General features: G+C 39.6%; 1 protein-coding gene across 4 annotated transcripts in view; it reads left to right on the top strand.

Annotated features, from left to right (window-relative positions):
• The window catches only part of KLF12 (KLF transcription factor 12), a 234,501-nt gene that overhangs the window by 79,634 nt on the left and 128,352 nt on the right, over nucleotides 1-26,515 (top strand). For all 4 annotated transcript variants that reach the window (XM_014870959.2, XM_014870953.2, XM_014870958.2 and 1 more), the window contains one exon: nucleotides 8,913-9,002. In XM_014870959.2, coding sequence (XP_014726445.1) covers nucleotides 8,913-9,002 — 90 coding nt within the window. The remainder of the gene's footprint in view (nucleotides 1-8,912; nucleotides 9,003-26,515) is intronic.

Below are 26,515 nucleotides of genomic sequence, written 5' to 3'. Positions count from 1 at the left end.
CAGTGAGTTTGCTCCGTGATGAGAAGCATGTACAGCAATTGCTGTTCCTCCATGTGCATGTAAGGTGCGGGGAAAGGTCATGGAGTAATGCTTGGTTTCTGGCATGTAGTCTGACTTTTTTATCTGAGCGTGCAATCATTCAGTTTTGTTTAATTATTCATGTGTTATTTTGGCCTGTCTGTGAATCAAATGAGCTTTAGATATGCTTTTGCTAACTGACTGTGCTTCTGAGGCTGAGACTGTGGTCACAGCTCTAACTGGCAGCTGGAGCAGGGCCATTGAAAGAACACTTGGTTTCACCACTTACTGCCTGTGGTATCTGTGACTTTGTACATGAGCTGTGACAGATGGTTTCTCAGGTTCTGTGTGAACCGTCTGTGTGCTTCGTGGGTGTGTCCTACGATACCTGGTGTTGGAAGGTGCAACTGCACACAAGGTGTCCTCCTCCTCAAGGCTGCTCTTCCTGTCATGGGCAGGCATGACAGGCTGAGCTGGAAATGAGCCACTGACTTCTGGGAACGAGTTGTTCTCTCACGGATGTCATACACTGCTCTGTCTTAATAGTAAAAAACCCCAGAGCTATTAAAAATTGCATGTAAACAAAGTAAATCTGAAATAAAAAGTACGTCTTAGCTGAAATTCCTGAATTTTAGTTGTTACGAAAGCTGGCTTTCCTTGTTTCCCTTTTAGTTCTGCCTCTATGTTGGAGCTCCCAGATCAGTGGGAAACAAGGAATTACCCTTACTTACCTGATGTGTAGAAGTGTCAGTTGCCTAACATTTCTGTGGCTCAGCTGCTAGAAGGCATTAGGTGTATTTAATGTCGGCATAACCTTATGTTGCTCTTGTTCAGAGGATATAGTCTGTGGTTTATAAAAAGCCAGATATTGGCCCTGACCTTCATTTTGTTTCTATATTTTATTCTAGAGGAGTGAACATGGCACCTGGAGAAGCAGCAGTTTTGTTGCTGAGCTGAAGGGTTGGGTATGATCCCATGCAGCAGTGAGACAGACAGTATTATTGGTAGTGTTTGTTTACTTTGAAACACAAATGGCAAGGGCCAGTGTAATTTCTGGAGCAAGTGATGATGCCTAGGCCTATGAAAGTGCTTATGCAGTTGTTTCACTGCTCCCTCTAGAGCTTTGCAGTCGTAGAGCTGAAGGTGCTGTTGCTTTGAGGTGATGGTCACTCTGGGCTGCTTGGAATGATGGTGCCAAGCAGATCCTGTAGAGAGCATCTTCTCTTCTTGGCACAGAGCAATGATGTTTGGCCTGCCACGTAGCATCTTGTGCACGAATTTTGGACTAAACTGGGGCTACTGCTACATGCTAAATGTTACTTTTATTCTCTAGCACTCAGAGTCCATGTTGTATCTGTCTATATGGAAGCAGACTTTGCACAGTGGCAGATGGGGGAGCTGTGCCAGCCAAGCTCCCTGTGCTTTCAGCAGCTGATTTTCTGACCAGAGCAGATACAGTCAGAATTCAGAGAAAAATTGTAGTCACTGTGTCTGCTGGCAAGCTCCTGGGCAATACTATTTAATATTCATTTGCTCAGCAAGTACAGAATAGTCACAGTTTAGACAACAGTGAAGGTAACCTTTAAGTAATATGTGCAAATTTGGTCAATGCAACACTAGAAAAATTCTTTTATGTTTCCTGTTACAATTTTTTTTGCCAGGTGGTGAGGTTTGTTTTTAATTTTAAGCCTTATTCATGTTTGAACTCTTCTTTAAGGTTTCTCCAGTCTTGAGGACAGTTGACATAAGATAGTAGAACACTGCTTTGGAAATTGAGCAAGAGTTTTTAAAAAACACTTGTCTTATAATAGCGGTCAAGGAGAAGTGGCAATTTAAATCAATTACTTGGGGTTTTAGGGGGTGGAGGTTTGGGAAAAAGTAATGAGTTTTGGCTTGATAGTAGTATTTACTGCTTGTCCGTACTTAAAAAACCAAAGGAGAACTTACTAAGAGTTTATTTTACTGTTACTTATCATCAAGTGTTCTGAAAAGATGTCTTTTAAAATTATTATGGTGTAAGGATAAATGTAGTACATGCTTTTTGCACATGTACCTTTTCTTAAATATGTGTCGTGCCAAAATGATGGCTCTTTTCCAGGTCTCTTTTTGGTGGAGAGGTTGGGCTTTTTTCATTATGTGGAACTTTTAAGTGTAAGGTTAAGAAAATCTACAGATACTTAATGAATCCATTGATAGTCACAAAAATCAAATATTCTGTGAATGTTGTATTAGAAGGAAAACAGTGAAGCTATTAATGTTCATGAAAGTTAAATGTGAGGCTTTGGTGTTAAGTACTGCTGGTTGTAATCTATTGTATCTGAATTCTGTACCATTGGAAGGATCCATAATTCTTTGTAGAAGCACTAAAACTGGCGGGACAGCAAAGCTGATGTAAAGGGATGTTAAGCCATCAAAGCTGACAGGGTTGCCTGCTGAGTTTGAGAAATAGCAGATTGACCTCTAGTTGCCAAGGCACTTGATGATCCTGTCACCTGGAAGCTGACCACATGTCTTCAGTTCTATTTATATTCCCTAAAACTAACTTAAACCCAAACTAATAAAAAATATTTTAGCAGCAAAATTTGAGATCTGTTATCTTCACTGAATATTGTCTCAACTTGAAGTCTTTTCCTGGAGACAGATCTTTAAAAATACGTTGCAAATTACAGCATGGCTACATCCTTAGGGATTTGAGTAGTTCATAACTTTGGAAGTCTGCTGTTTTCAAAATTACTGTTATTTTCTTCAAGAGATCTAGGTAATGGACTAGGAATTTGAAATCTTGTGTAGCATGTGCACATCTTTGTACTGGTATGAGTGGGATACAGCTGGGCAGGGTTTGGTAGTTCTAGCTGAGCTGGGGAGCATGAGCTGAAGGCCAGCCCTTGCATGTGCCTCAGGCACTGACAGCATCAAGTAACAGCTGCTGTTGAGGTCTGGGCTCTACCTGGCAGGCACAATTGTAATAAGAGAGCACACTCAGAAGCCTTCCTAGAAAGCTTAGAGCTGTGATGCCTCCCTGTTCACTGGATGCCATGCAGTTGAATGTCTGTGTGCCTTGTCACCAAAGAAATTTAATTTTGAATTGAAATGGGCTAGAGTCAACCCCACCCAGTTTCATATGAAAACAGTGAGAAGTCTAAGGCTTTACTTAACCTTTTTTCACACAAATTGTTTCGGCTTTCCTTGAAGCATCAGTAAAGCCAAACTGTAGTTTTCTGGTGAATTTGACTGAAAATTAAAGTTTGGAGTAAAATACAGAACTACCAGAGTCTCTGCTTTCTTTATGAACATTTCACACAGCTATAGATGTAATTACATATGATGAAGATCTTATGGCAAGACCTGGGCTGTTACCCCCAGTTCCCTGGCAGAACTCCCAGTTAAGTGATTCTCTTCTAGCCACATGAATGTACTTTCTTTAACTGGTATGTTTCATCCTAGAGAGAACTGCATTTAAGTGAATAACAAATCTCATTGTATGGTGTATAAAGGTCTTCAGAAAACTGAATTAGTTGACAGATTTCCTTGGCTTCCTCTCCCTGTGAAGATTGTTTTATTTGATAAGAGGTGGTAATCCTTCATTCTTCTATTATCCCTTGAAACTAAGAGAAAAAAACCAATTTCACATTTTAAAAAACATACCTAGCCATACCATTAAAAGGTTCTGCTTTACTTTGAGTGGATCACTTCACATTTTTTGTCTTACTGTGTTATGCTGACTCTTGCTTTGACTGATGAATAACTTCAGTGTAGTAATGTAAGCAAAGAGAATAATATGAATTTAGGTATAAGTGTTCAGAAAAATCTACAAGGTAATCTTATTTATAGGGCGTATAACTGACATAGGTTACTTCATAGTTAGTTCAGTGATGTTTCTAAGATGTCTTTATAAAAAAGCAAGACTTAAAACTCTATTTATCAACAATCAAGAACATTGTTATAACAAAAATTACCCCAAGAATATAATCATGAATTAAGAAATTATTACAGGTACTGAAAACTTATGTAAAAAGAACTAGAAGATGAGGCAGGGTAAGTTTTCTGTCATAGCTTTGGGACAGAAGGACTTCCTAAAGGTTGTTCACGGCTCTTAGCTGTTCAACTCTCCTTAAGCTTGAAACTTTCTACTCTAGTTTGAATGGTGAATTTGAGACTGCTTTTTCCCCAGCTGATACTTCATTTCTCAAAATCAAAGTGTGTTATGTTAGAAGTTAAGTTTGTACAGAAAAATAAAGGAAGGTTTCGAATTAAGCTGGGCCTGTGCAGAAGGAAGCTGGGAGTTCAAGTGCTTAGTTTTAGTCTTTGTTTCTCACCATCCAACTCTACTGGCAATAAATTACTTTCCCCAAATCAAATCCATCTTATCCCATAAGTGATTTTCTTGTCTTTATCTCATCTCCCAAGCTTTCCTATATTCTCTTCTTCCCCTTTGCTGTTGAGAGAGAGGAGGAATGCAGCAGTGGCTTGGATGAGCATATGCTAGATGGCTATAGTCAGGTCCACCAGAGGTTTGAAGACTGAATTGTTAACTGAATCTTTGAGGTCACCATGTAAAAAAGCAGAGCATCAGTGTCTGTGTCTTAGCAGTGTGCAGCTCTTCAGTGACATGAAGCCTTTCATTAGTGGGAGCAGTAGCAAGCATCATCTGCCTTGCCTCTGTATCGCTTGTGTGTTCACGTGTGAAACAAGAGGAGGAGACTTCCTTTCACAGCAATGTAAATAAATGTTTGTCAATCCATGGAGGAAATGTGAGGTCTGAGTTCTGGCTACTCAGAAGCCTGAGCTCACTGCTTTGTTCCTGAGGCTGCCTGGGGTAGCGCCTGAGGGGTAGGGCTTTAGTACTGAGCAGCTAGATGTGAAAATCTTGGGAGGATGGGAAAGACAACTGCCACGTGGGGTGGGGGATATCTGCTTTCTGTCATCTTATGCGTAGAAGAAATTATGAAGGGGGTTTAGGGGTGTCTTTGGTAGTGTCTCAGAACAGGAGGTCAGTTGTGGCATCAGATCCTCTCTGATTGTTAAAAGTTTGCAGTGTGATTCTCAAAATGTATGACTTTGCCAAATGAAAAACTTGGCTACAAAACCTTAGCACTTCTCGTGGATAGCAAATGTCATAATAGTGTAATTCATAATTAAATAAACACTACCAGGTGCTGAGGGGGTTTATATCAGGATGAGATAATGAGATTTGGGATTTTTTTTCTTCCTCTGAAGTGGCGAAAGATAATTTGATTAAAAGTTGCAATGGAAAGCCATCCTCATGAAAAAATGCCAGTGATGGTTGTAGAGGTGCTATGCTGAAAGTGTGGGCCTTTTAGGAGTGGGGAGAGTGAATATTAACTGACTGCCACAGCTTCTCAGAAGAGCTTGTAAGCTTGAAAGCTTATCTGTCCTGTGTAACAACTGCTCTAATAGCAGTTGCCTATACGGATCTGGGTATGATTTGTGTTTTTAATTAATATTTCAAGGGAATAAATGTCCAAAAGTGATTAGTGGCAGGTTCCAGTGGATGACACTGAGAAAGAGAGCATTATCTCTTTTAGGATGAGTTACTCATCCAAGAGAACAGATGTTTTGGTAAGGTCATGCAGTGTTTGGCTTGACTGTATGCCCAGTTTAGGACCTACATCTGCTGTGCGTTTTACCAAGGTGGGAAAGGAGTCCACCAGGAGAACTGAGGTAGGAGACTATAAAAGGAAAGGATTGTCACACAAATTAAGGTACCCTTCACCTGAGCAGTTTTGGGAGCTGGAAGTTAGCTACCACAGTAATGAAGACAATTGAGTGGCCTGAATAATGCATTGACTCAATACATCACATCACCCATCTCTGCCGGTGTGTCTCATGAGTCTCATCAGTTAATGCAGGCACTGGAGCAGGCTGGCCTCACTCTGGTGTGGATGCTCCATCTGCTTGTCTGACCCCCAGTGGGAGTAGCTCAGGCCCCTTTGCCTTAGGGTGACAGCCCACTGTATGCAAACCTCAACAATTATACCTGGTTTGCTGCGTGGCTTTGCACTTACTGTAGTGCAAGCACTGGTTATGGCAGGAGGGCTCCGTTTGGAAGGATGAGCTCTCTGGGTGACTTTGGGCTGAATGTGTCATCCCTGTGATCACACACAGACTGGATGTACTCGGCAGTGGCCCCTCAGGATGTGTAACACAACGTACTTCAAGTTATCAATGCAGAAGAGATCAAATACTTTGGAAATAATTTGCTCCTGTGATTATTGCTCCTGTGAATTATAAATTATACAAAAACCAGAGCTGTTCACAGGCAGAGTATTTGCTCTTCAGACCAGCACTTGAAAGGCTGCTTTTAAGAAATAAGATTTTTGGAGAACAAAAGGGGAAGTGTACACTACGAAAATTTAGTTAAATGTAAATGTGTTAAATGGTACATGAACTAGTCAGGTTTTCATGATTTATCAGTTTTAAACTTCAAAGGCTCTGTTTAGCTTGCATTTTTAAAACTAATGAGTTTATCACAGCCAGTGGGGAAAAATGGTTCAAGTATATCAGCTGTAAATTGGTACAAAGCACTAAAAGGGACATTAGCCTCTAATCAGATTCTAACAGTTCATTAAACCTGCCTTTCCTCCATGGCGCTTTGTCTTCCCCCCTCCTTCTGCCTGTGCCTCCTGTGTAAGCCAGCCTTGTCCCTTCGCTCAGGCTGGGTAAAACTTCCTCAGGGACACGATGTAGCATCAATTCATCCTTCTTTGTCTATGAGCTAAACAGCCTAAGGGGTGTTTGATGATGGTGTATTCCTGATCTTGCTGTAAAATTCAACTGTGCTGCCTATAAATCAAGAAAGCAGAGGAAAGCAGAGGGACCTCTCAACTTGCAAAATAAGCATTGGGGAGCCAGGAATGCCACGCTGGCTCCTGCTCTTTCTCCACCTCAAACCACATCCAAACTCATGGGGTCTCAGTGACACCTGAGGTCTGCTGCTAATAAGTAAACAGTGTGCTGTTCTTGTTGGGGAGAAAGATGTAAAACCATGTAGGATTTCATCCAGCTTCTTTGTGGCATTAGAGACCCTTCCTGCATTTTTTCTAGCTCATTCTTCAAACACTGAATAAACATCAAGGTGCACAGAATAATTTGCTCAGCAAATATAGGAGGAACTTGGTTTTTTTCCTCTTCCTGTTGTGTCAAGCTTTGAAAGTACAGTAGATGCACAGCAGTAGCATAGCATGGACTGAGACATCTCAATAGCTTGACTGGTTTTCATTCTCACATATTTGAATGCAGAGGTATCCTGCTGAAAATTACTTGTTCAATCTGAAATTTTATAACTCTAAGCTTCTAGATCTTTTTATGAATGATCTAGATCTGCTTTTAAATGAAAGAAATAGAGATTGCACTTGCTTATCTGTTTCACTGTCAAGTTTCTTCCTGTCCTGTAGTAAGTAACCACAGCTCTGGCTGCTGAAATACACAGGGCTCAAAGTGAGGGTGACAGGGATTTTAAGCAGATCATTTGCTCTGCTTTTGGCACCATGTTGGAGCATGGCCATATCAGTTTCCCTGCTTTTCAACATGTTCTTCAAATTACAATAAAGGAGTATACAAAAATAAACAGTTTCTGCAGTATTTATATCCTGGAAAGTGGAGATCCTGGGATGAGGTATATCAATTGGAAAAAAAGAAAATTTTAAAAGTAGTTTAAGTTTTTAGAATGTATTTTGGAAGCTCCATTCAGATGGACCATTTTCCTTAAAATTCCACCGAAGCAACCATGATAAGAAACAGGGCTATGAATGCATTCCTTATGAATAATGGCATCACGCAGTGCTGAATGGATCTGCTGCGTGTGAAACACAGGGAAAATGTTTTTTTCCATTCACATGCAGTTACTGAGGACTATAAGGTACCAGAGCAGAGGTGAGTTTCCAGTGTAGAACCTTCCAAACAGGATTGTAGATTAATAACTGACTATGAATGAGTCACTTGTAAGTGATGTGTGCTCCAGTTACGTTATTTGAAAAATAAGTGTGATGTCTCTGCATTTCTGTTGTACTGATCAAGGTGTCTAAATCTGTAAGGTCACATCCTAGCTTGAAGAATAAAATGTTTTTTATTCCCTCCATGTTGTCCAAACTAAATGGCAGCTGAAGACACATGCTTTCAGACATCACCTTTGAGCCTTGGCTGGAGTAGAAAATTGATTCAGGTTGAGGCACTAGAGGTTGTTTTCAATGTCCTCATAAACTGCTCCAGTAACTGTAAGAATGTTGGTTCAGGGAAGCAGTTCTGCAAATACTTCTTCGGCTTGAAGCTCTCAGCATACAGTGCCCATAACTACATGGACAGTGCATGTTTTTAACTTGCTTTTTTACCTCTCGTCTCAGAGGCGTGTGGAGATTTTCATTGACAAGTGCTGATAACTTTATAGGACAAGGATAAGATATTTGAACAACTGTATGTTAATTTATAATGTGTGTAGTTACAGGCCTTCACTGTAACGTCTCTCCGCTTTGTCTACCAGAAGTACAAATGTTTTGACTGAAATCAGCTATACCTAAGCATACTGCTGAAACTTTCAAACTATTTGACACCACTGCTTTCCTTTTCAATTCTAAAGCAAGGAATTAATATACGTGTACCTGTGTAATTAATTTCAAATTACAAAATAGCAATTGGAGATGATTTTCGCTTGTTGCTTACAAAGACTTAGTTCTTTTTTAAGGATAACTGAAAGTATGATTTATTGTTTTAGCAGAAGTAACTTGGCAGCTACTCCTTGAAATTACTCTTACATCCTCCTCGTTAACTTCATTTCCGCTGAAAGAAACATACTTCTACAATATCATAGAACTTAAACTAGTGAATTGAAACAAGTGTTTTTTTCATAATTTGATTAACCTTGTCCTTTTCTGCCTTAGGACATCAGCGCCTTTGAGAACAGAATGTTAATGCTTGATGGGATGCCGGCAGTCAGAGTCAAAACAGAGCTGCTGGAATCCGAGCAAGGGGTAAGCAGAGGTTTGTGTGACCTCACTCTGGTAACCCTTCCCCAGCTTCTCTGTGGTTAGCTGTCCCTCCTATTTCCTTTTCTATGTTTTTCTTTATTTCTGCTGTTCTGGATCATATTTTCTTGGGACTTGTACTAGTGAGCATTTGGTCTGATCTGCTGGGAGCACAGAACAAAACTCTGCAGAAGAGTTACTGAAATCATCTAGAATAGCTGAGATGCTGTTAGTGTAATTTTACACCTGTTAAAAAAAGGTGCAGTTCAATTTAAAAAAAAAGGGAAAAGGAATAGATTTCAGTAAAGGAAGCCAAATTTGTATATCTAGGAAGTCTATGTATGTATGTATGTATGTATGTACCCCCCTTCTGGGGGTATTTGCCATACTGTGATTGTTTCATCATTTATATGCTCATCCTACTTCATTTTCTGTTTGTGGAAACTTACTCTCTCTGGTGAAATGTACTTGTTTATCATTAAGATAACAGGACTGAAGCTGGTACCATGTCAACTGCTGAATACAGGACAGAGCATGAATTGGATTTTGAATTTTTTTGCAGAACTTGGTGTTGGAGTGATAGTGTTTGGAAGATGGGAGGGTATTTTCTTGCATATGTGGTATCAATGATTGTAGATTACAGCAAGTGTATCTGTATTTAATGGATTTTTTGTTATCATGAAGCTTTGTTTCCTTGTGTATATCATGTTATTCCAATGAATCCAAGCCACTTTACTCATCTGAGGACAGATGTCTTCAACAAGCAGCCTAATAGAAACAGCAGTGCTATTGCCTTGTAGGCATGGGCTTTTGCCTAATTCTGTGACTTGGCTTTTTTGTCTTTCTGCTATTTTCTCGGTTATTTAATTGAGAATTTAAATGATATGGAAGAGAGGGAATTAACTTTCAGGATGACTTCATTTGAAATACTTGCAAGAAAATACCGGTTACTCAGGGTGTTTTTGAGACTTTAAGTTTGAGAGAAAGAAAAAGGATGGCATTTAATCGCTTTCTTGCTCACCTCTGCCTTCTTGAGAGCAAGTACCCTCAGAAATTACTCCAATACAACATAGTTTGTGGGAATGTAGAAATTGAATTATTATATGAGCCGCAATGATGGAAAGACAGATCCATTCATTTTTAATACCTCCTGGATGCTTTGCATTATGTCTTTGTATGTTACAGAAATGTTTCTCTATAGTGTTCAGAAGACAAAGGTTCCATTGACATTTGCCTTTGTTCAGTTTAAAATAAATTCTGTGCATGATACAAATTGCTGGGTCCTTTATGAAGAGTACTTTCTATAGCAAAAGCATGGGTTGATTCTGGAAGACCTACTTGGTGTCTTAGGAACTGGAAGGAAATGAATGATCTATATAATTTTTTAATTTCCTTAGAGTTTTTAAATAAAATTTTATGGACTTCTGTATAAGCAGAAAATGATGTCATTTTTTCCCTACTGGCTGAGCCACTGGATGAAGAGCTTGTTTGATTTGGAATTTTATGCACTTTGGTACTAATTAAGTAGTGTCTGGTCAAGAGTCTCTGGCACCTTTATGATTCTTCATTAGGGAACAATCAATAAATACAAAATGAATTCTCCAGTTCACTAACAGAAGAGCTGGCCATTAGGATGGCAGTTTTCCAGCAAACAGCTTAAACTCTAAAGAGAGCTGGTTGAAACAGATGTTTGGCATGTCTTTTGGAGACTGCTTTGAATTTGTAGGTGTTGGTATACATAACAGGGACAAGTGTTTGAAGGATGTGATTACCAAAATCAGCACGCAGAGCTATTTAGGAAGATGAATATCATAACTGGGAAGCATGGAGTGGGAACTGAAGTGTGATCCAAGTAGTAGGAGTTTGAAATTTTGGTGTCTGTCTGTGTTGTTATAGTGCTCAAAGTCCCTAGAGTTCTACCTCCATCACAGCATATGTGTGTACTGGGAGATGTGACTTCTGCTTGAAACTTTGGGAGCTAAGATGGCATTTTGAGCATAATGTCCAAGGCTTCGTCACTTAGGAGCTGAGCACCAGACAAACTTCCAAAACCCAGGGAAGACATTTGGGTTTTTTGCTGTTCTGGCTTGGCATCAGCTGCAGGCTCTAGGTTTGCAAGGGCAAAAGTGAGACATGTTTAAGGGTTAAGGGTTCTGAAAAAAGATTTCATCTGTGATTGGAGCATCATGAAGGCAGTATCAATTGTGGAGGAGTGAAACCAACAGGTCTGGAGCACCAGTAGCCCTTGACCAGGATGGTGAGCATTGCTCTATCAGACCAGAGGACACTGAGTTGTCATGCTTTGGCTATGAGGCTTTAGGGTGCTATTGTCATAGAAGGGCTACAGCACCACTTTGAGTTGTCTCCTATTTAAGTCTAAGCCCATATTTCAAATAAACATCTTCTTCATTTTAAAGAATTTTTTAAGGATATGTGCCTGTTCCTTGTAGGAATATTGAGTGCTTTTCTGTAGGACACATGAATATGTCATCTAAAAAGGTATTTTCTCTGTAGATGTGCCTTGCTTAACTCTTCCTGTGATTTATGGCCTCCAAGGTGGGCTTTGCAGACATTGCTGGGGGAGTTTGGGTATTGTCTGACCATTTATGAATGGTCACACATTTATGAATGGTTGCACACCCAGCTGGTGCTTCCCTTGACCTATTGACTAAAGAAATAAAAAATCACCAGCTTACCATTCTTGGTAAAGTGAACAATGATCATTCCAATAACTTGACAACATAGAAGTAAAAAAACCCTGAAGGAATATTCCCGTCTACAGCACCAAAATGAAAGTACAATTGGAGAAAGAGGTTTTTATACAAACAACACCAGCTTTTAACCTTGAGTTACTTTTTCACTTACTTTTTGTGACCTACAGTTGTGGTGAAAAAATGCACCATGTGACCATGTCCATTTAATTCATGAGAAATTCACCTTCCCTGTACTGCTCTGGGCAACTTGGTCTTCACCAGGTTGTCTCTTGACTATGTATGGTGGTAGTAGAAGTCGTGCATGATGTAGACGAGAACCAGGACAGAGCAGATACTAGCATTTCCTGCTATGTTTGGATACCAAGTTAGGCAACCAGTCCTTTATATTCCCTTGTTTCTTGTTTTAATTTGCAGACTTCAGTCTTGTTGCAAAAGAGGCTAAGTATAATGTAAGGTTCTTCTCTACCATTTGTGCATGAGCTTCAAGATCTATAACTTTTGTGTTACATGTTTTGTTTTGTTTCATGACTCCTCAGTATCTTTTGCCATATTTGCGTGCTCAGTCCAAGCCTGGTCTGATACTGCTGAAAAGTTTGTAAGAGGTTTTCTTAAGTAGTAATATCTCAGTCCTTACACTGCACAACTGTTACTGATCTAGAGCAAGTGAGCGGTAAGCAAAGAAAGTGTAGTCCAGCTGAGATTTTTAGGGTAGCCCTGGGAGAATGAAACTGTGAAATACTCCCAGCGCAAAGCAGCCCCGTCTCTAGCTTAGTCTGAAAGGAAATTGGAGCTGACATTTCAGCTATGCCCCCTGCACTAGATCTTTGGGGTCTATGACTGGAGAAGAGGTGAGCAGCACTCTGGAACTGCAGCCTGTGTTGGTGCAGTGAAGACAAACCTTTAGCAACCCAGATTTAAGACACTGAGTTCAAGTTAGATGATTGTGGGAGAATAGGATTTAGGCAGTCCATAAGGAAGATACACCTTATGAGATAGAGGTTTCTAGTCAGATTTGGAACAAAGAGGTATTTACAAGGGAAATGGATTTTCTCTTTGCTTTGGAAAAAGTTAAAACTGTTCTGCGTTGTTTTATTGTTGCCAGTTTAGAGAAGTTTAATGATTTTAAGGCCATCAGCATTAGCAAGAACACATGCTTATTTTTCCAGTGAACTACTGTCCTTAATTTTGCACAGGAGATTTAATGCAGTCTATTGTTTGAGGCTTCAGGAAGACACAGTGCTGCTTTAATGACTTTATCACAAATGAAAAAAAGACATTACATAGAAGATATCGCATCGCCCTTTAACAAGGCTTCATTATTATCTCCCCTACTGTGGAACGGGAACTAGCATTGCTAATAAATTGGGAGAATTACTTTAGAAATATGAATTTGCTTATCATTTAATATCCTCCAGTGACCTACAACTTTAGATCTTTTGGGCTGCAGTGAAATCTTTCTCAGTTACCAGCTTTAAAAAAGGACATGAAGAAGGTGGTCCTTCCCCATGAGGCTGAAGGTGGGGTACTTCAGCAGGAAAAAAAAAATCTTCATTCTTTGTGCCAAAAACTATTCTGGAAGTAATACTTCTATTGTAAAAATGCATGGAAGCTGGATTAATGTATTGGTAATGGAGACTGGGTGGAGAATTTATTAGCTCGTGGCTACTGTTAAGAAGTTAGGATGAGCAGTGTTGACCGCTTTCAGTGTGGAGTTTGAAAGACCTGCTAGTCATTGCAGAATGTGGCCCAGTTTCTAAAAATTGGTAAATGTGTGCAACTTAGTGTTCAGTTCCACTTTTTCAAGTATTTGCTGAGTTAGGCTGTAAGCTGTTAAAAGGAGATATAAATGTGAGACTTAACGTCCCCCTACCAATCTTCAAATACAGAGAATGATGAACTGCTAATTTTCATCAGTCTTTTTGTTTCCAGATCTACAGTCTCATCTGTTCCTTTGCCTGCATTTTGTCCTCTCAAATAATCACTGAAGAATTATATATCTTACTCTGAATTCTCCTCCTGATTCTTCTTGATCTGTCTCCATTCAAACCACTTACCATGACTGAGTTATGAAAAGAAATTATTAAAATGACAAAACCCTTTAACAAGCCAATATTGTTCTGTGTCTTTCATAGCCAGCCAAATTATCTTCTTGCCTCATATCTGAAGAATGCCATCCATCCTTTTGTTGTTGTATACAGAAACATGTTTTACCTCAGCCTGGGTAACACTGAAATCTTTTATTTTTCAAGATTTCCAAAAATACCTATTCAGATGTGAGTTCAGTAACAAAGCTTGCTCCATGACTATATGGGGAGCTGTTTTGCGGTGATTCATTCAGCTTGGGTACATTCTTTGTATTAGTAGAAGAAAGAGCACTTCTGATATTTGCTATTGTCGTTTGTGAGTTTCTGCTTCATTCAATTACTTATTTGTTTTCTGAATTACTTAATGTTTAGCATGACTGATTTGGGGAAACAAGTTGTGAATGGACAGTCATCTGACTGACATGCATCAGTCTCTTCTGCAAAGAATGCCCTTCTTGCTTTCTGTTGGTTTTCTTCATCTTGCAATTGGCATCACTCAGGGAGTTATGAGGTGCTAGAATCACAGCTGATACAATACATTGGTTACTCCACAGTGCCATAAATGTAGAATAATCTTCAGAAAGAGGTCAGGATCTGACTCCAGATCCAGTAAGGACCGAACCTACAGAGCACGATGCAAAGCCTTGTGAGATGTACCTAAGGGGATACACTGTGTTTCCTGAGCACTGCTGAAGGTTGTGCTTGCAGCCCTGAAGGGTGCAAGGCACATCCCAGAAGGGTTATGTCAGATGGAGTAATTAAGTCAAATCAAGCTGATGAGTACTGTGGGTGCCGTTTCATATTGAGTGAAAGCTGGCATAAGGAAAAGAGGTGTCCAACTCCTACATCTTTGCTGTCATCCTGGCATTCTTGCTCAATCCATTGCCAGTGACTCAATGACGTTGGGGAGTGTAGGGTCAGCTGATCACTGGTCCAAGAAAAACCTACTCAAAGAGAGAAAGGGAATGGTTGTGTATGTCCTGTAAGTCATACTTGCATGTGAAGTAATCGATATCCTCTATTATATGAAGATGGGGGGAGTGGGAAAGAGATCATGGTTGCTACTTTTGATTAGAGCTGGTGACCTGTATCTGGAACTACATCCTGAGACATCTTTACTACTTCTGGGACACCAGCTGCCCACTTCTGGCATGTCTCTGCACTGCAGTGTTATCAAACACTAAATCTTTTCTGTGTTTCATGTTCCTTATTCCTTTTGAAGTCAGCTCCTGTGTAGAGAGTCAAGGGGTTTTATCATGGATGTAGGTGTGGTTCCCTTGTTTGTTTTTTTATGTTTTGGGTTTTTTTTCCTCTTCAGGGATCAGACCCAAAAATGCAATAGAAAGGTAATAGATTTAAGACTAACAGTAAATGATAGCTTAACCAGCTCAGCACACTTGTCAGGCAGTCTTTTTGCCAAGTTAACCAAAACTGCAGACTAAAAATGCAGGTGGGATTGTAAAATGTATGATGCTGTCTGAAATTCACACCAAGTGAAGTATCCCAGATCCTCTGAGACTTAATTTACTGACCACTGTCTGCCATTGCTTTCCTTTCCTAGGCAGCTAAGTTGACTGTTACAGAGAACAGCAGGGAATGTGCTCCTTATTCTGTCTGGTATTTTTTGTTGTATGTATGGTAGGAACAGGGGGATTTTTGCTTGTGGGTGAAAACTTAGTTGTGTGGGGCATTGTACAAATAAAGGGTGGTCCCAGAGCATCTATCTAGGTTTAATTACTCCGAAGTTTAGACAGTCTTTAGACATCTTTTAACGGTATTCTTCAGATATTAGTGATTGTGCTTTTTAAGAATCAGCAACAAGTGTAAAGGAGTGAAGCAGAGGAAGATCTCTGCTCCAAACAGCTTGTGTTTAGCTAACAGTGCCATGCCCAAAAGAGATTTCCTATGTCTATAATAATTGAAGGGCAGCAATAAGATTATTTCAATTACAAGAAATTTAGATTTTTGTGAAGAGCTATATAGTAGAGGAAAAGGATAATACTTTATCTGCTGAAACTGGAGAAAGTTTCATGGAGCATGTGGGATGTTACCCAGAAAAGAACATAGCTTAATATTGTTACAGTTCCATAGCAAAAATACAGAATATATCATATGTTAGATACATGAATTTATAAGGTTTATATGCTTAAATGGGTTAGCAAAATAATGTTGCCTTTGGAAGAAGAAAAGTTGACGCTTTGATTGAAGTGTACTTCTGAAGTTCATTGCAAGATTATTGTTTGGTTGCCTTGTATCCTCGGTCAACTATTTTGTGAGCTCACCTTCAAGCCAGTTTGCTTTTTTGATGACGTATGCCCTCTCAGCTTGCTCTGCTACCAGAGCTTATGATGAGAATCTCCTGGAAGATTTATTCAGCTGAGAAACTGCGCATAAAGAAAAACAAGTATGATACGTACAAGCTGTGTATTTGTCAGTTACTGTGGATTCCTAAATCTACATTGTGAGTTGAAAATAGATTTCTTTTTTCAAGATGTGAAGGGTCAAGATTTCCATTACTGCACTAAAGAAGTTGTTGAAAATGGTTTTAAAAAAATGGCAAGAAAGATTTTAACCATTCAAATATCTACAATTAATGTAACTCTCCCTGATAACCCAAGTTGCCAATGACACTCGTGTTTGTTCCATTTCCTTCTCGTTGGGGAATCCAATATTGACAGTTTAGCTGTAATTTTGATTGAGTTTGCAATCCTAATTGAGGAACCAGTGAGGTACAGATTTTTGCTTTTATGCATCATGCCAGAAGGGTATTAACACTAGTCATGGGAGCTCAGAACATGCCATATATCAGCTGGTATACAGCACTGTAATCTAAAGTCCTATTGCACCTCTGCCTCAAAACTGTTACAGGTCTGTGATGTTTCATGTCACAATGCAGTGAATTCTGAGATACAGCAATGAGCATTTTAGACTTCATGTGTGAAACTGTTATTGGCGTATAAAAAACCATTACTCTTCTCGTCTGGTAACTCCTCTGATAGTGCATCTGAAGTTTAATTGAGGTTACAATGGCAGTGAAATTCAATAGGTTACAAGTGTACATAACCCCTCTGTTCCTATTAAGAAACTGAGGAAGGTGAGTTAGGTAATCCTGCTTTTCTTAAAATAAAGCTACCTTGAATTACTTCTCGTTTGCCTCCATCTATGATTATATATATGCATGGGTAGTGCAGGCCTTCTGATGCATGGTAACTTTTGTGGTCCAGAGCTCTTGATTGAAAGTGTTTTCCATTGAAACTTCTCTGTGAAATAATTGTTAATCACAAAATCTTTAAGTTATTTATCTAGTGGAAAAGTTAGGCATTAGCTTTCATTTTGTTCTACTCACAGATGAGTTTAATGGATTTTTTTTGTTTGTTTTAATGCTCATTAGAGTAGACAGTTCATTATGACAGTCTGTATTGTGTTCACCAGGTCACATTGGTATGTTCAAATTAGAAATTAGATGGAAGTGACTGGGCTCTTGTCCTTTCCCTTTGTTTTGACTTGAGTAAAGTGAAATCTCTGGCTCTCAGTTCGGTAATTGCTATACTTTATTTCTTTAAGGATTCTTGAAAGTGAGAAGTATTGTGTAAGTGTGCATTGTTACTATATTTTTATTATGTGTGGCTAGCCTCAGAAAAATAAGAATAAGCCAGTGTAATTCAATAATTTATAATATCGCAAACACTTCAGCATCATGAGACAAATGCCATTATGTTATGAAAGTACCAAATTTTTTTGAATCCTTACTGTTCATTATGAGAAAGGATTACTTTTACCTTTCTCTTGTTCATTGATGTTCTGTTAGCTTTTCTTTCTGTTGGAGGTTGTCTTATAAATAGTCTTTTTAATGTATATTTTACTCTTGTTCTGTGTCCTGCTGGGGAAGTACTGAAAGAGCTGTATATATTTTTTAGCATCATTGGCTTTTTTCCTTATTTCTCTCTGTGGAGATGAGTCCTTACATAAATTACTTTGAGGTTTATGTTTTCTTGAATTTTTTTTTGTTTGGTTGGTTTGGGGTTTTTTAGATTTGTTTTTATATTTCCTTCACAATCTCCTCATTCTCCTCCTCCTCTCCCCACCTCCACCTTGTTTCACATTGTGTGGATGAGTATTAATAAACTGTTATTTAGGGGGAGCATCTGCTTTCAGACATCCTTTTAAAGATGTTGTTATTGCTAGGTTGCATCACTTAAACATACCAGAAAACCATAGGACCCACAGGCAGAAGAAGCTAGCAGCAACCGAAGGTGGTGTTTGTCCTCCCCTGCTGACACAGGTCGCTGCTCATGCTTCCCATTGCCCAAGGATGGAATCCAAGCAGACAAGTGTGGTAAGACCCAGCTCACTGAGGTGGGCGGGGAGTAAGGAAGAGGAGGAGCAGAGGTGCTGAGGATGCAGTGGAGGGAGGACAGGTGATCCTCCCAAGCAAGGCTCGTTCATGGAAAAGATCATGTCAGATCAGCCCCCTCAGCCCTGTCTCCTCCAAATTGCTTCCATTCTCCTGGTTCCTGGAGGGAGCACCAACAATGCAGATGTCAGATGCATCCTGCCTCCTTTGGCTCTGCTGATGTTTGTAGCTTGTTTCCTACTTTCATAATATACGCTAGAGATTAATACTGATGCTGAGACACTGACTTTGGTCTTCCTCTCCAATGCTGTGTATGAAGCTTATGTCATTGCAGTGAGGGAGTTAGTGGAAATTCTGTAGCAGTCATATCAGTTTATCCTTGAAAAACAGCAACATCACCCTCTCCTGTCTGGGTTACAGATATATGCTTGATTATGTTTTTAATATTGTAGGTCCCCCTCCATGACATTTTCCACTTTCTGTGATAGCTTTTTGCTAGTTTCTAGCACCTTTCACACATGGTAGAGGAAAGTGCTGCTGCAAGGATATCAGTGAGTTGTCCCCCATTGCAGCCATGAGCCCACTTTTTCCATGTTCTTCTTTATATAGCTGATGTAGTGGTAGAAGTTCTTGTTGCCTTTGATATTCCCTGCAAGTCTGAACTCCAGCTGGGCTTTGGCTTTCCCAGTACCACCCATGTGATCCTGTGTGATATTTGTGTGTCCATCCTTTTCTTGCTCGTCCTCCTATACTGCCTTTTTGAACTGGAGTTCCTTCTCGTGTTTAATGTCTCCCAAATTGGTCTCCTAATGCTTCTTGATTTTCTGAATGGTTGCATGTACTAGTGTTGTATTTTGATCTCCTTAAAGACCTTCCAGTTCTCCTGTGCTGTTTGAACCTTTTAGACGTATCTCCCATGAGATCCCACTTAGCTCCTTGACAACTTCTGCTCTCTTCTAAATGAGAGTCTAGATTAACCTGTACTAGGTGTTTGTTAGTACCATTCTTTCTTCAATCTCCTCTAAAACTCCATTGCTGAGAGGTCATCACACCCATTGATTACCACAGCTCCAGCTGTTCTTTTTTCCACACAAACAGTAGTCATTTTGTTTTTGTCCATATGGAATGTTACGCGACTGCAGGAATGATCACAGTGAACCTGATGAGAGGCTCTTTTATGCGAACAATGGCAGCTGTTACCAACCTCCAGAAAGCACAGGCAAAAAGCAAGCATACAGCAGCAGTGCCCTGGTACACCTGCCTGTACCTGTCAGTGTGCAGCTGGGGACCACATGAGCAGAAGGTAATGTTTAGTACTGCAAGTTTTCACTGCTCTTTGAGCTCCATGGAGATTTTCCTGGTAACCAGAGGCTGTGGTGTAGGTTTTGACCTGTAAAACCCTGTCTTGCACCTGCCTACTGCCACCCTGAGACTGCAGTAGGACCTTAAAATGTAGTGGTATAAACGGTGGTGGCAGTGAGAGTATTTCCTATGACAGACTCTTGATTTATTTTTCCAGTACTTATAGTAGAATAGAGTTGTGGATTTCTTGGGAGTCCATATGATGAAGTGTCTGGGGAGGGCAGAAGCTATGGTGTTGAGAACAAAAGACTTCTGTTTTTCTTCCTTCAGCTGCTGAGTATTGTGGAACTTCATGGTAGTATAAACCTTATGTTTAATAGAGTACTTAGGGCTTTAATATGCTGTTCTGTTGTTGAGTAAAAAGTAGTAATGTTATTGACAGCTGTTAACAAAAAAAGTGTCCCCTGTGGAAGTAGTAGTGGTCTGGGCCATGATTTGTATGGCAGAACAGCAGTTTGGAAGCTCCTGTCCACTGTTAACTCATCTGAGATTGTGCCAGGGCAGAGATGTAATCTAAGCTAGAAGGAAAAAAAAAAGGAAAAAACGGAAACACCTTTAAGAGTTTTTCCTCTCTAAATTCACGTTATTTTACAAATCCAAGTTAAGGTGTAGGTGTAAACTGGTTAAAGTGTTAGATCTGCAACATCCAGAGTTCTGTGTGATCTGCAGGTTAAAACATGCTGTGCAACGAGGGCACAGAAAACATTATTGATTTTCATAATAGAAAACTTGTAAAATAGAATAGAAGCCAAAACAGTCTCGTTGGCTTCTGAATAGTATTAATTTTACAGAATAAGTTAAAAATCTAAAGTGAAAAGTAAGTATTACTTATGTCTGGTCTTAGAAAAGAGTTTATAGTTTGGTTTATTGAAGCTTGAGTTTCTTTCCTTTGTTGTTGTACATGTTAGTTTTCATGAATTGATTTAGACTGAATGACTTGAAATATGCTTAAGTTTTTCTGCTGAATACCATGAATACTATGAATACCGTTCATAGTATTGATGGGATAAAGAGTCAGTTTAAGACAACTGTTAATATAAAATAAGTGTCTTAAGTTGTTAGTATTGAATACTCAAATATTAATTTATTCTTATGTTAAAATTCCATAAATACTTCCAGTCTAAAAAGAGATTGCCTTGAGTTTCATAACGATTTTACTGTGTAGATTGTGATCTTACTGTTGTCAGAAAGAACAAGTATTTCTTAAAGGCTAAACAATAAAATACCTGCCTGCTCTAGGAATTTGGTAGCTTTAAATGGGTTATGAAGAGACACTTGCAGCTTCTGTTGAATTGTTGTTTGCAAGTTTGTCTGCAAACCCCAAGCTCAAAAGAAACAAAACAGTGTCAAGGTGTCATAGAATCATTAAAGTTGGAAAAGACTTCCATGATCAAGTCCGGTCTTTGACCTAATAAGTGCACTAAACCGTTTGTTAAGGTGGCATGTTTACTTGTTTCTTGAACAATTCCAGGGATTGTGACTCCACCGCTTCCCTGAGGATCCTGTCCCAATGCTTAACCAGTTTCAGTGAAAAAGTTTGTCCTAATATCCAACCTGATAAAGTAAATCTGAATCACATATGCAGAGTATGAAATACCTGGTCCACAGCAGAAAGCATGCTGTGGCCTTGTTTTTGAAAGTTACTGAATATTAAGCATTCAGCAGAGAACAGAAGTATCTGCTTGGCTTTTAAGAACTAAAGGAGTTCTGTTACTTACTCATGGCACTGACTCAGGGCCGGGGTGTACCATGCAGGAACCTTAAATCTATAAAAACTACTGCCATAATTGCTAGAAGTCTTTTACAGTCTTTAAAATAATTGGAAGAAATCAGTTGGATTAAATGTCCTTGGATTTTAAGGCAGAGTAATCTATTACATGTTGGGTAATACATTACTAAAAGATGCTTGTTCTTAGTTTTGTTTAAACCCTGCTGTTAAGCTAATATGCAGTACATCTACAATAAGGAAAGTTTTTGTGAAGTAGTGAACTTTAAATATTCTTTATGGACTAATTTTATTTGTATCAAATGCTGAGATGAAGTGTATGAGAGGGTTTATTGTTGATTATATACCCTAATTTTTTAATATGTTCCTTACTTTCACTCAAATGATTTCTAAAACCATATACTCTCTAAAAAGATAAATTTTTTGTTGTTATTCATCAGTTAGTGGTGAGTACAAATTACATCAGCAAATGTATTTGGAATGCATCTTCTGTTAAGCTAACTTTCTATTTAAAAAATCCATAATAACATTAAATTAATTTTCCTTACTCATTTTAAAATAAAGGAAAATACCTTTTACCGTCTAAAAGAGGAATGATGTAGGTCAGTAGCTAAGCCCTCACCATTTCCGTGGTGTGTTCAGGAGTTGCTGTTTACATTGAGTGTGTGACTGAACTGCAGCTCCTCTGCTTAATGTCATTGCCAGAGAACACAATGATTGTGCACGCCCGTGCGTGCCAGATGCAATTTAAATAAAAGCCCATGTGAAGGAGTATGGTAGAGGCAGTAGTGGCATGAAAGGGTGAAGAGGGATCAGTGAAACTCTCAGTCCACGGGAACTGAAAGTAGACAGAGGGATAGAAATTCATGGTGGAAATATGTTGCCATGCCAACCAAGTAATTTTTCTAACAGGAGGAAACTGGTAATGAATAACTGCTGAGTGGGAACTTTAAGAGAAAAACATGCTCTGTGCAAAACCAAAAGGTTACATTTTTGATAATCGACCTTCACCATTCCCCCTATGAAATTCTGCGGTGGCAATCTGTCTGTCGGAGCTTCCTGCTGTCCTGTACCAGACCCTGCTGTGCCCATCTGCTGATCTGGGAAGTGTCTGCCTGTGGTGTGGTGATGGGTACCAGTCCTGAGCCCGTGCTGCAGGCTGACCTAAGCCCTTTGTGAATCGTTTCTCAAGCAGCTGTGAAAGCCAGATGTGGGTTTCACCAGTCTGTCTCCCTTAGTAGCTGTTTTGGGTGTTCCCTTAAATCATTGACTAGCATATTTACTTCTTGTCTTCTCTATTTCTTCTAGCACAATGTGAAAACTCGGCAGAGAGCTAGCATCTTTAAAAAATAATTCTTTCTAAACTCTGATAAGCCATGTGTTCTGGGACTTGGACGTGTGTTGTTCATGTTTTGTTTGTAGCTCTTTTTAGCCTTCTGATTTTATAAAATGGAACAAAAAAAGACATTGAAACTTTATCTAAAATATTGATTTTTCTTTTTGTTTGTCTAGAGTTATTGCAGGGGGATTTAATAGTGCAAGGCACTTGTGTTGCTTTACCAGTTGCTTACCAGTGCCCTTAAAGCAGTGTTCAGCTTATGCTGTGATCTGTGTTTAGATGAGTACTCCACTACGAGGGTTTGTGCACATAGGGTGGTATGAGCCATCTCTGGGGTCAGAAGAAGCCAGACATATCAGAAGGGAGTACCTCTGGGTAAATTTTCCCCTGCTGAGTTCTGAGCTGCTGTAGTTAGGCTGCTGCTGCTCCCTGGCATGGCCAGGTATCATGGAATCATGCCCCCTGGCATGGGCAGGGATACCTTCCACTAGATCAGGTTCCTCAAAGCCCTGTGCAACTTGGCCTGGAACAAATAGGTGTTCTGTCCACCTGGTGTGGATGGCCTGTGCTCCTCTGCTGCCTCCTCTCAATTCCCTTTTCCTTCTACTGTTTACATGCAAACCTCTGCTTTCTGTGCTTTTGTTTTAAATGATGCCCTCTGCTTTTTTGGCAGAGTGCAAGGAGTGCTTACCAGCCTTAACAAGATTTAATGCTCCTTGTAGTAGTAGCCTTACTCTTACTCAGTTGTCGTGAATGGTAAGTCATACATTTGTAGAGGTTGTCCCATTCCTTTGTTCTTCCTACCTCATTCCTTCCCCAACTCTTCAACTGCCATCCCTGAACTGTTGCTAGTAACCCCAGGATTGCTTAGTGAGCCAGTTCAGCCTGACAGTCTGACATAAAAGTAGTTTGGAGAGAAGGGGTAAAAAAGCCCAACAAAATTTTGGCTTTTTTAGGAGTCAGGCAAATGCTGAAGTAGTCTCAAAGCAGGAGTGTTCAGGGAAGAGGAAGAGTGATAACACATGCTTGGGTATGTGCTACCCTAATTCATAGCTCGTGCTCTTAGTCATGCCGTGTGGATGAAATGCTGTTTGGGCTTTGCTTTTGCAGTTTGCAGGTGCTAAGTGACTGAACAAGGAAGGCATTTTGACTTCAGTAAAAGACAGCTAAGTGACATGGCGTGAAAGAATGGAGCTGCCTGACAGCACAGCCTGTACTTGTTAGGGTGATACGGAGATTTCCCTACAACTCTGTTTTCTCTGATGAAATCTTCTACTGTTTTTTTTTGTTTTGTTTTTGAATCTGTTTTTCTGAGCGTGAGAGATTGCACGTGTAAAAGAGCAGCAGTTCTCAGACACCATGGATCTGTGTCTGAGGCTCATCCTTTATGGCACCTCTGTGTAACCTGTGTTGTTGCTGGTAATGGAGTATATCAACATTTTCAGCCACACAAGGATCAAGGAGTTTATGAGGGTGATGTATCTGTATGCTAGAAGTCTTGGGACCATGTCATGCAAAGAAAAAAATAAATTAAAATGCAGTGGCAGAGATCTCTTAAGATTTCTTGCATCATTATCTCACATGAAACAGTTAAGATTGTCCTGGCATGACTGAACAAAAGCAATAATGTGAGAGTATCATTAGTTATTTTGTTGACCTGCTGATTATCCCTAGACATTTCCCGAAGCAAAGGCATCCTCAGCAGTGAGGTCTTTTGTTTTACATAGTTTAAAATACAGTCATTTCAAGGAGGGAAGCTGGACCTACATCACATTTTCTTCTTCAGTGTGTCCCATAGGTGGGACGTTCATCTCTGTGTTAGTGAGACTCCGTAAGAGTGGGTATGGTTTCTTCTCCTGACCTCTGTTTACTTCTATAAACCTGACAGATAAGCCTCTGAGCAGTCAACTTGGATGTTTACACTGAAGAAACATAAAGACTGATTCCTTTCCTTATTGACCTGGAGGAAGAAGCAGCTCCATACAGTTTATACCCTCTCTTCTCAGTGTAATGAATCAGCAATTCCATAGAACCTAGAGACTACACAGCTCAAGATACAGCCCATGATATAATGCTGTTCCATCTACAGTCATAGGTTTATTTCTTGGGGATTGGTATTAAGGAGTAATAATAGAGTGCTGCTGTAACTCAAGAACCGTCTGGACACTGCTTGAGTGAGAAGGTTGGACCACATGACCCACTGGTCCTTCCAACCTGACCCACTATGGGATTCTGTAATCTTAATATGTATCCCAAGAAAGGAATTTGAAATTAATAAACTCCCCATTTTTGTGAGACAAGCTTTATAATCTGAAAGTGATGCACCAAACACGAAATTTCAATGTTTTAACATTATTAGAGTCTATTGCTAGTGGAATGTCTTAAAAATGAAGGTCACTGGCAAGTAGCAGAAGGTGCTTGTTCAGAACAGCATTTAACATTTCGTGATCAGTGTGGATAATACTATTATTGGTTGTACATTGTTACTGTTGCATACAGCATAAAGGTTTTGAAGCAGTTACAACCAGAGTCTTTAGTATGTGCCTAAGACTGTTTTCATTATGCATTTCTTATTCTCAGTATTTTGTTTATCTATAGCCCTTTGTGTATTTCTAGAGATGTTTCTTAAAATTCACTTATCAGTTTGCTCTAGGCAAAAAGTGGTTAAATTGAAGCTTTCAAAATAGCCCTCTTCGTTTGAGATACAGATAAATGTATTCATTTTGGTCGAGTTTCAGTTAAAGGCTTGGTCTAATTTTGGATTCAGAGTGCATCTCTTCCCAAGTAAATCATGTACTTTACAGCTACCCACCACTTCAAGTCTGACCTTGAGGAAGTCAAAGAACTTCTCATCATTCTCAGAAAGCTTGGGAAGGGGAAGAAAAACAAGGGTGGATTCTGCTGGGCCAGGGGAAGCACTCTTGTCATGAATGCCCAGAACGTCTTAATCTGGTCAGATGTTAGATGGAGAACCTTATCTGAGCTCAGTTGTCAGGGAAGAATGTATGGAGGAGAGTTTATCTGGGCTAACCAGCCTCTAAGTCAGAAAGGAATTAATAGATGAAAAACAACTGCTTCCATTGCACCCTGATAAGAACAAGAAGTCTGTGCCTTTTGCAAAACCCAGGTATTTGTTTTGTTGCTCTGTTTGGGGAGTGAGATGAATGCTGCTCTAGATGATGTCCAAATGAACTTTGTATCTCTAATAGGAAAAACCAACTTTTCATCCAATATATCTGGCTTCATCTTTACTATGTTACATTAACCCCTGTGTCACATTTCCTCAGTCTAAAAATCATGGTTAAAATACGGTCATCAACCTGTGTGTTTCATTACTCCTCTCAAATCTAAGTGCAGCTCTTTTTTAAATGCTCGACAACTTCTTCATTACATTGGTATCCAAATGGTATCTCTGACTGAGTACACGGCATGACATTGAGTGGTAATATCCACAAAGGAGCTTAGCTGACACTTAACCTTTGTTATGTGGGCATGTGGTGAAACATACTGTGCATTAAAGCAGTTTATGGTTCCAGTCTGGTTGAGTGAAGTGGTAACAATAGCAGGCTGATTTATTTAGAATCCTCATAACCACCATGGTGAGTCATGCCAAAGGTCCATTTGGCCACACACAGCAGCAGGATCCCCCAAGAGGTGAGGAAAACAGGGAAGATGGAAAAGGTCCACGTTGTGTGATCCTTCCTTGGGCATAGCTTTGATCAGTGACCATTTCAAAGTAATTTTAAGCCCATTGCTATACTTGAGTCATTGTGTTTAATAGCCACTAATTGAACTCTCCCCAGTAAAACTGTTTAATCTATCTTTTAATTTATTTATCCTTCTGATTTCTGGGACACCTGTGGCAATGTGATGGCAAATGTAGGCTACTTCGTTTCAGTTATTTTGCAGCTGTTTTCCTCCAGTTGCATTAGGTTTTATG

Source organism: Sturnus vulgaris, chromosome 2 (assembly GCF_052056855.1).
Source record: "Sturnus vulgaris isolate bStuVul1 chromosome 2, bStuVul1.hap1, whole genome shotgun sequence".
Lineage (NCBI taxonomy): Eukaryota > Metazoa > Chordata > Aves > Passeriformes > Sturnidae > Sturnus > Sturnus vulgaris.
The sequence above is the reverse complement of the archived record's forward strand: the minus strand, read 5'-3'. Positions and strand labels throughout refer to the sequence as shown.